At 30.1% G+C, this 10,276-nt stretch overlaps 1 protein-coding gene across 3 annotated transcripts; it reads right to left on the minus strand.

Moving 5' to 3' along the window:
• Positions 1-5,918: 5,918 nt before the first annotated feature.
• Positions 5,919-8,222, minus strand: LOC105800762 (serine/threonine-protein kinase-like protein ACR4). 3 transcript variants are annotated; one of them, XM_052620627.1, is made up of 7 exons: positions 7,814-8,211; positions 7,515-7,671; positions 7,212-7,444; positions 7,002-7,128; positions 6,671-6,926; positions 6,458-6,593; positions 5,919-6,368 (listed from the first exon to the last, which is right to left on the minus strand). In XM_052620627.1, the coding sequence occupies exons 2-7, from the start codon at positions 7,660-7,662 to the stop codon at positions 6,117-6,119; spliced, it is 1,152 nt and encodes a 383-aa protein (XP_052476587.1). In that variant the 5' UTR covers positions 7,663-7,671; positions 7,814-8,211; the 3' UTR covers positions 5,919-6,116. The 3 variants fall into 3 exon arrangements, with proteins under 3 accessions (XP_052476587.1, XP_012487526.1, XP_052476588.1); XM_012632072.2 differs by having other exon boundaries at positions 7,515-8,211; XM_052620628.1 differs by having other exon boundaries at positions 6,200-6,357; positions 7,515-8,222.
• Positions 8,223-10,276: the final 2,054 nt, after the last annotated feature.

Below are 10,276 nucleotides of genomic sequence, written 5' to 3' on the forward strand. Positions count from 1 at the left end.
GACCGTTTCACTTGTGACATAAAATTAGGTATAGAAACAATCATGTAAACCAACAAAATCCAAATCTTGAGATAAAAAATATTGTTGAAGTAATTTATAATTTTTATTTTATTATTTAATTATTAATGAATCGATTCATCACTTAAAACTTGAATCCAAAACTTGAATTATTATTTTATACCTAACTGAACTTTCATTTTAAGTCCAAAATTATTGCATAAAGATTTTTTTTTCATTTTTTCGCAATTTGTTCTTAGGTATGTAGGGCCTCACACTTTCTTTGATGTTGATTTCCCTGTTCTTTGAAGGGTGTTATTCTATTTAAATCAATATTTATTATTTATTTTTGAACAAATTTTCTTGGTTTTTAAATCAGATGGAGAATTATGCACAATCTCCAAAAAAACACCCAATTTTTTAATTATTTTTTTAGTATTAAAGGAACCCGGATTTAGGGGAAAAAGATGAGTGTCTTTCTTAGAACTTTGGACTTTGACTTCAAAATTAAAATTTTATTAAAATATAAAAATAAAAAATAATACCCAGAGTTTTGTTTTTATCGTCAAATTCTCCTATTTTTGGTGTGATTTTAATTTATTTTCGAATACCATTTTGGTTTTGTTTTGGGGTCCCTTTTTGGCTTAGTCAAGCAGTCAACACATACACTCGTGGCCTGCCACTAAACCAATCATTTTTACTTTTATTATTTTAGTCCCTAAAGAAATCTAAGACACCCTCTTAGGTTTTATAAAATGAATATTATTTTCTTTCGAGAAACAAAATGAAAATATTTGATAAATATTCTCATTGTTGTTTTTTTAATTTTAACTATTCACTTCGTTAACTATTTTGTTTCAATTGTGGTTTTTTTATTTAAAAAACATTTTCAATAAACAATAGTTTGCCGATGAATTAGAAATAGTGTCTTTAAAAATTGTAATAATTAATGGTATTAACTATTTGAATTAATTGATAACATAGTTATTTATTTGTCTTAGACATTCGAGCTATGTACATTTATTATTGTTTTAATATGGTTAACTAAATTTCCTTGTGACCCTAACTATGTGACTAAAATATTGGATAAATTATAAAATAGTTATTTAACTATTGGTGTTTTTTTATTTTTATTCAAGTTTAAAATTTTTCAAAATTTAATATTTTGGTAAGTAAATATCAAAATTTTGATAGCATTAGTAACTAAAATAAAAAATTTAAACTTAGATGACCAAAATAGAAATATGTTAATAATTAGGTGACTATTTTATAATTTATCCAAAAAATTCAATCCATCACTTTCATGGAAGCAACTAAGGGTATTATCAAATTGGATTTAGTAATAATATTATAAGGATGAAATTTGAAATTTCAACATAATACAGGGACTGAAAATTTGAAATTGATAACGCAAGAGAAAAGCGGATTCCACGCTCCAACCTTTAACTTGAACCAATAATGTCATGCCACGTAACCTCGTAAGCCATCAAAACTCTGAATCTGACCACTGCGTAGCTTCGCATGATTTGACACGTGGATACTGTTGCCACGTCATCCCGGTAAGTGAGATAACGTGTTCGAGCGTAAAGAGGGCCGTTCCTTACAGCGGAATGATGAACGGGATGACGTTTTCTTTCGGGAAGGGAGGATGGCGGCGTGTCGAAAAATGGTTGGGTGAGAAGTAAATCACGGAGGGAACAGCACGTGATGGATACGAGGTTAGATGGACGGTGGAGATTGATTGGGGAATGATGAGGATACAGTGAAAGCGAATCTAGGGGAAGAAAAAGGAGAGGTGGAGGTTGGTCAAAGATTCATGGAGAACGGTTTGATTGAGATTGGACGGCTGATACTGACACTGTCCTTTGTCCTCGATTTAGGCCACAGACCACGAGATTTGCTCCCGTGTGCAAGTTGCAAATTTCTTAGGTCAAGCAAATTTTATGATTAGTGGTAGACATCAAACAAAATATTTGTTTAATTTTTTATTCTTAATTTTTTTTAAAGTTGTTTGATGAGTAAAAATAAATTTATAATTTTTAAATTAAAGTGATTAAAACAAATAATTTAATGATATTGAATATAATTTTCCAAAAATATAAAAGTACACAAAAAAAACATAATAGCATTTTAAATCTTGTGGAGTTCTTTTTATTCTGGTGATAATGTATAAAAGTAAATAGGATTTGTAAAATTTTGAAAATTAATAAATTTAAATATTCCAAAATTTTCTAAAACATTATATAATATTATAAAAAATATAAAAATATTTAACAATTTTAAAATTACTTTTTATCACTCTTTACGATACTATTGTAAATTCTATTTTCTTTTACTTTTGAATTTTTAAATTTAAAAATGGGACTTTTAAAAAAATTAACGAAAATTTTAGATTTGTTTTGTAATTTTTCAATCTGGAAAAAAAGTTTAATTTTGGAAATTTTATTATTTTTATTTTCTCTACCTTCCTTTTAATAATATTTAATATTTTGACATTAAAACTAAAAGAAAAAAAAGACTAATTGCTTCTTATTATATACAGCATAATAGGATAAACATCTTTTAAGTATTCATATCACTATATATAATTTACAACACTATCATATGTAAATTGTTTTTAAATTTCTTAAGAAATATGCATAATTCCATGTTTAAAAAGCTAACCAATGATACATTATATAATGTCATTCCATAGAGATAATTATATGAATACTAGAATTTTTTACATCCATGGTTGGAAGGTTTTTAATAAGTTTGATAGTAGCTTCTAGGGGGGAAAAATATTTCTCGAAAAAAAATTATTCATATTGTTATTTTCAGTTGGGCCATTTGACTAATGGGTTATTTCCATTTGGGACATTTGATTAATGGGTTAAGCCCACTTCATCCAAGTTGAATAATTTTATTTTGGGCTTTTTATTTAATAAGTATTTTTTTTTACAATTTAATTATATGTTTTGATTATATTTGCTCTTTTTGACAGAATACATAAAATTGCTCAAAATCCCTCCCTAACTCATAAATAGAAAGATAATGCCTTTCAACGCACTTGAACTCAAATCATTCTGTATTCGCAACAATACCTATGTCAATCAAACTAAGACTTAATCAACAGCTAAATCTGTTTTTTTAAAGCAAAGCACCCATTTTTCTTTACTTTGAATTTCACTTCATACTCCAAAAAAAATGAAAATGGTGATACTTATTTTTCAAGTGAATATTTCATTATTGTTCTCAATGAAATGGGTAAACTGAAATTTTATCATTTTGGAGGACTAAAATATAATTTTACTATTGTATTACTTTATAATTATAGAATTTTCAAACTAATATGTAATTTTTAATTAAATTTAAATAAAACAAATTTACTATAAATAACAGTTTGAAGCAGACCAATGATAACTAGTAAAAACCCCAAGAGTTGGTTTTAGTAGAATTGGTTTTAAGTCAAATCAAATTGTATTTAAAAATTTCGGTTAAATTTAAATTTAAATTTAAATTTAAATTACTTTGGGTTTTAATTATTCGAAATTTAAATTTAAACTTTTAATATCGAATTTATATTTTTTAAATTACTTGGGTTTTTTTATTTAACTATAACTTAACAAGTGACGAAAAAAGAAAGGGATTTTTGTGGGCCCCAATGTAAAATGTTTTGTGGACCCTTTTAGCCCTGAATTGTCGCGGAAGATTCGTTGGACAAAGTGGGGACAAGCTATATTGTGGGCCAAACTAGCTATGCCTACATATCATTTGCTGTTATGTTTGTTTGCTCAAATTCTTGTTTTGCTCCTTCTATTATAATCAAAATTAAAATTTAGTTCATGTATTTTAATTTGGTGTAATTCTATATCCATTTTTATAATTTCATTAATTTAGTTTAATATTATGCTTCAAAAGTCACTCGATAATTAGATTTGATTGTAGTTATTTGTAATTGTACAAGTAGCATGCATGGACGACTATTGTAATTAATAGGTCTCACTTATTTCAACAATTAGGGTAATTAGTCCTAATCACTTTAAACTTTATTTATTTATTTTTTATTGATAAAGGAATAAGGGTAAACTACATCGCAAATAAAAAAATGTCATGTCAACGATCCCGTTAGTGGATTAACGGAATTTTTAACAGCAGTAATCAATTTGAGCAATTATCTTAATTAGAGTGACTAAATTGACCAAAAAAATTTAGAATGAGTAAAACAAGAACGACACCATTTTAAAATGACATGCAGTGTAATTTGCCCAAGAAATAAATACCAAATAGATGCAATTACACCATGTAAGCCGAACATGTATAGAGAACCAAAATTCCTTGCAAATTACAAAGAGATTGTGATTATTATCTTAGTAACTACATATTCATGCAATTAATTTGCAGTGTCTAAATACACTCTAAATATTTATGTTAAAATGCAGTGTCTTCTCATGGTGCCACGCGTCGTGCCGGGAGGAGGGTATAACAAACTGAAATAAATAACGTGATATTTCGATAAACTAATGCCAAATTAAAATATAGGGACTAAAGTTGAGCATAGTAAAGCATGAAAACCATAATTTGAGCTTCCATAATGTGATTACGTGGTATATGGTCTAAGATGCAGAATCAACAGTAATTGATCGATGATTTAGCTTAGGAAATCATGTGATTACACAGAATATTCTGCTCATTTATACTTTTTCTTTCACTTAATAGAACCCCACCCCCACCCCACCCCCCCCCCCCAAAAAAAAAGAAAAAAACATCTTTGCCCCTTTCATTTAAGGGTTAATACATTTTTAATACCTAACTTTGAATTTAATGTATAATTTGATATTTGAGTTTTTTTATCCACTTGAGTTTAATTTTAATGTTCAATTTAGTATTTAAGGTTTTTTTTTCCCAATTAAGTACTTATGTTTTCTTACTAGAGCATACATATCAAATATTCATCGAGTTACATAACACCATTTGATTTGATGATCAAGTTGAACATTAAAATTAAACTTAAGTATCAAATTAAATCTTTTTAAAAGTGAATTAATTGATAAATAATGTAATGTAGGCTGCAAGGATTTCACCCCATGGATTCAGGCGTAGAGTCATTTCAAAATCATGGCCTGAAGATGGATTTGAAGGATCTGAAAAAGAAAACGGTCCCTCATTTGCTTAAAGGATGAAATCATATGTGTGGGTGGGAGGGTGGGTGGGAAGGGTTTGTCATTATCGTTGTCCTCCCCCGTCACCATCGATGATGGTTGATGTGATGGTCGCTGTCGGAATAGGTTTTGGAGAAGGCAAATGGTTTCTCCCGAACACAGTTTCTATACCTTTTGCCAGCCATCTGTTTGCAAGATTTAAAAGGTACATTGTAGTAACTTTTACAAAAAAAAAAGGATTAAATTAAAAAATATATATTTTTAAGGGTTAAACTATAATTTTACTATGTATTAATTTATAGTTTTATAAATTATAGAGAGGTTTAAAGAGTAATTTCTCATTTTAGAAGACCCAGAGGCTTAGTAGATGTGATGAAAGTGCGTAAAAGTATAGTAGAAACATTGTATTAGGAATTAAATTACATTTTATTCATTTTAGTTAAAAAATAGATAAATTAGTCATTATACATTAGATCAAAGAGTAAATTGATCGTTTTTGTTAAAATTTCATTCATTTGTACTGTTAAAAATTGACATGACTGATAGAATAACCAAACAATGACACATAGTATGTCAAGTATATCTCATGTTGATGTACAAAGACCAGGTTTTAATAGTAGAAATAGATGAAATTTTTAACAGAAGAGCCGGTTTGGTCCTTCATCTAACGTATAGGGATTAATTTACCAATTTTTTGAATAGAAAAAATAAAATGCAATATGATTTTTAGTATAAATATTTCTATAATACTTTTTTATACACACAGTACACATGCCAATCTCCGAAAGTCTTCTAATCTGCATGGCTGTTAGTAAGCTGTATGATACATTAATATTTATCAATAAAATCCCATAAAATAAATATACACATTTCCATTAATTTATGATAGCAGCTTCACTACCCCTACTTTATAAACACTTCATTTTTTATCCTAAGCTTTGGCCCCAAGCTTTAATAAAACTACATTGGGATTGATCCTTATTTTGAAGCAAATAGCTCACTACCTAGAGCGATTTTTGCAGTACCTTCACCTTTTACTGTTGTCATTTCCATCTCGTTTTCACGGATCCGTTCGAGTTCAATCGAAACGGTGTTCATATCTGGCCGCCTTTCCCCGGGAAAACTCATGCATTTCAATGCCAACTTGATCATATCCTTAATACCAGCCATGGTGAAGCTTCCAACTAGTCTATGGTCCACAAAGTCATTGCAACTCAGCCTTGATTGTACCTTAAAAAGAACAGTTCAACTATGTTACATCGAGCGTGCCAGGTGTATGTTTGATACGGGTATGGTAATCTTATAGTTCAGGTACTTACCCATTGAATTAAGCTCTCATTGGATCCCATGTAATTGATACGCATTGCCTCATCCTGTCCGGTTATAAGCTCTAAAAGAAACGCCCCGAAGCTATACACATCGCTAGTTTCGGTGAAACTCCCTAATACTTCCACCCTGACAAAAACCCAAGCATCAGTTTAAGGTTGTTTCTTTTAAAATGAAAATGAGTATCGATAAGAGTTCGGGATTACTCTGGATCTCGGAAAACATTTACACTAGACGTGTAAGATGGACTGGCTTCTTCTATCTTTTCGAGTAACATCGATACCCCCGCATCTGCAACTTTAACTATGAAGTCCTCGTCGACCAACACGTTACCCGTTTTGAAATTCTTGTGTATCAAAGGGGGTTTCAGGCCATGTAAATGGCATAAACCTCTAGCTGCCCCTAGAGCAATCGATAACCTCTCCTTGAACTCAAGACGAGTCGGAGCCTCTCGTCCGGTATCTGCCGAAACAAAAACACGAAAAGGTAATGCCATGGTGTCATGCAATGAATCTATTTTGTTTAATGAACCATTACCATATAGGTGATTGCACATGCTACCATTGGGTAAATATTCATATACCAACATTTGGGAACCACCTTCTTGACAATAGCCTAAAAGAGTAACCAAGTTTCGGTGTTGAATCTCGGACAAATACATTACCTGTTCGAGTTCCGAGCTATTAGAAACATAATGCACATGAACTATATATAAAGTGATCAGAACATGTTATAAAATTATAATACCCCTGCAACGAATTCTGGTCGGGGAATACCGGGATGTCTTTTGATAGCAACGACAACGTCACGAAGCAAACCTTTATAAACCAAGCCGAAACTCCCGTATCCAATGAGACTACTCTCAGCAAATTGTTTGGTAGCTTGCTCTAGTTCTTCCAACATGAACTCCCTTGCTCCTTGTGGTCCATATAAAGACGGACCGGCCGATGAACTCGGTCCAACTCCTCGATTCCACTCCGCTGCAACATTCATAGTTAGTAAACCATGAAGTAGTATAAAAACTTCTCTGTTTCAGTGAAAGAATCTTACTTAATGCCGAAGGATCCGACGAGCCGGTCTCCGAGGCTCTATTCGAAAAACTCTTACATGACTTGAAAAACCAAAAGAATCCCATTATTACAGCCATTAAAGCAAGTGTTCCTGCAGCTCCACCAACAATAGTTGCAACCTTCACCATGTTCTGTCACTGGACTTGATCATTGAACCATCAATGGAAGCATTTAACTAATACATAGTTCACCAAAATGTGTACAACAAGATGCCGAATAAATCCAAATCATAGAATTGTGAAGTTGAAGGACTAGTTTTTAAAAACATTTTTTTATTACCTGTAAAGAACCAGACATGAAGGTGGTCCTTGTGACTATATTATATAGTGTACTTTTAGTATAAACAAAACAACATTCAGAAGCCAAACTGGTTGAGGGAGAAACTGAAAAAATCTGAAATATAATCCAAATATTTGTCCAATGATGTTTTTAAGCATCTCATCATAGTGACAAAGGAAATAGAAATAAACCCTATATATAGGTATATATATGTATAAATAAATTGCCTAGAACTTCCATTTCATGAAAAAGAAATGGTGATAATAAAGCTTTGGAACTCATCAAGGAAGCTAAAAGAAAAATTATTAATGCCTCGCATGGGGGGGTGTACAAACATAATACGGACTGAACACGACATGAATACATACATGAACATGTATCGTTTAAAAAATGGGTTTTTAATTTGAGGGATACTGGTGAAGACATAATTATTGAAGGGATGAAAAAGAAAAGGTAATGATCAGGGAATCAAAAAATGAAGTGCTTTTTTATTTCCTGAATTAGCTCTTAAGTTTCCATTTTGCTTTTTTATGATGTGGAAAGGGAAGAGGGGGTACCTAATATAGAGTGGGGATGGGACTATACTGCAAAAATGTGGTCATTGACAGCTGCGGGAAAAAAAACAAGACAAATGCCAGTTTGCCACTGCAAGTATTACAGGTTCCTCAGTTTCCATGCCAGTACATTCTCTTTTCTTTTCCTTTTAATTTCTTCAACATTGGGATATCAGAAGATATGAGGATGATTCTGAAAGAAATTTTAACATTTATGAAAGACACATTAATTATATATCCACATTGTTGATGGTATTTTGAGACAAGGCAAAATAGACGGTGAGGATGGATGGCTCAACTCATTTAGTACAAGGCAGAGAGCCACTAAGCTAGGTGACCTAAGATGAAAAGAGACGAAAGAGTGTTGAGTGAAAGTCGAACAAGGCAAGTAAAGAGGGAGAAGTGTTTTAGTTGGGAGATGTCATGTGTTCATCATTATAGGTCTATCTGGAATGGTCAATGAATTTAACTAATTAAATTAATCAATGTTAAATAATCAATAAACTAATAAATTAAATTATCAAGTTAATTAGTTAAATAATTTTCTTTTAATTCGATTGACCCAACCTCAATTATATGAATTTTGTTATTAGTATTTTCAAAATGCCTAATTTAAGTTTTATTTTAATTTAGCAAATTTTTCTTTTATAATATTGTTAATAAATTTAATTGATTCTTTTTTCAAAATTAGTCTAAATTGATAACATTATTATTTATTATTAAATATGTGAATTTTAAAAAATGCTAAACATTTAATTTATTATAAATTTAATATTAATTAAATATAACTAATTAAATTTTCACATAATTTTTAACAGTGAAATCACCAGTCAAAATCACCAATTGAGTTTTAACTCAATTAACATGGGCATTATTACTAATGTAAAAGAATGTGAGTTCGATTACGCTGAAACATTTTATCTTCCTATTTATAAGTTGGGGATGGACTATAGATAATTTTAGAAATTGTGTCAAAAAGAGACTTGATATAAGCAAAACTTATAACAAAAATATTTAAAAAATTAAAAAAAACAGTGAATCGAATTCATAATAATAAAAAATGGAAGAAGAAAATGGAGCTTTCAATCCACCTCAGCTTGAAAAATATCTTTGCCATCCAGTTTTGTTTCATGTAAAATGGTACATCACATCATTTCATCTCAATAGGATTTACCAATAATACCATTGTCAATATTCAACCGAAAAAATATTTAATTGAATATTTAAAATTATAGTTTAAATTTCTTAATTTTAATATTTTTAAAATTTTAATATTATTGTTGAGTATGACTCCTATTTTCGTCAAATTTGAAAAATAATTTTTAGTTAAATTATGTTTATTTGTTTCAATCTAGATTATATTATTATTATTTGACTTATGAATTTAGCCTATAAATAAGCTATTTTACAATCTTAGAAAATAAGCCCATTAGAGATTAAAACTCATAATACATTTAGAGAATTTTGTATTTACATTTTGAAGGTTCTTTATTTTCGGGTTTTCAGGGTTTAGTTTTTATCTTTATCTTTTGTATTATTCGTTCTTTTGCCATTATAGTAAAATTATCTTTGCCCGTGAATTTTTATTCTCTTTGGAGGGGTTTTTTCACGTTAAATTTGTGTGTTCAATTTCTCAATTTATTTTGCTATTTTTTTTACTTGTTGCCTAATCGGGTCGATCCCACAAGTGGTATCAGAGCTAATTTAATTTTCATAGATCAGCCTATTCAGAGATGGCAGCAATAAGGTTTGAAATTGAGAAGTTCGATGGTGAGACAAATTTCAATCTGTGACAAGTTCGGATTATGACAATTCTAGTTCAAACCGGCTTGAAAAAGGTTGTTACCGAGAAAAAGCCTGAGAATCTAAATCAAATAGAATGGGAAGAGCTTGATGAAAAGGCCTTGTC

This window comes from Gossypium raimondii, chromosome 9 (genome assembly GCF_025698545.1).
Source record: "Gossypium raimondii isolate GPD5lz chromosome 9, ASM2569854v1, whole genome shotgun sequence".
Lineage (NCBI taxonomy): Eukaryota > Viridiplantae > Streptophyta > Magnoliopsida > Malvales > Malvaceae > Gossypium > Gossypium raimondii.

Excerpts from the sequence above, each read along its gene's own strand:
- LOC105800762 (XM_052620627.1), bottom strand. The coding sequence starts at position 7,662 with ATGGTGAAGGTTGCAACTATTGTTGGTGGAGCTGCAGGAACACTTGCT. Across the intron at positions 6,927-7,001 it reads CATGTGCAATCACCTATATG|ATACCGGACGAGAGGCTCCG; the intron begins GTAATGGTTCAT and ends TTGTTTCGGCAG. Across the intron at positions 6,594-6,670 it reads AATGTTTTCCGAGATCCAGA|GGTGGAAGTATTAGGGAGTT; the intron begins GTAATCCCGAAC and ends GGTTTTTGTCAG.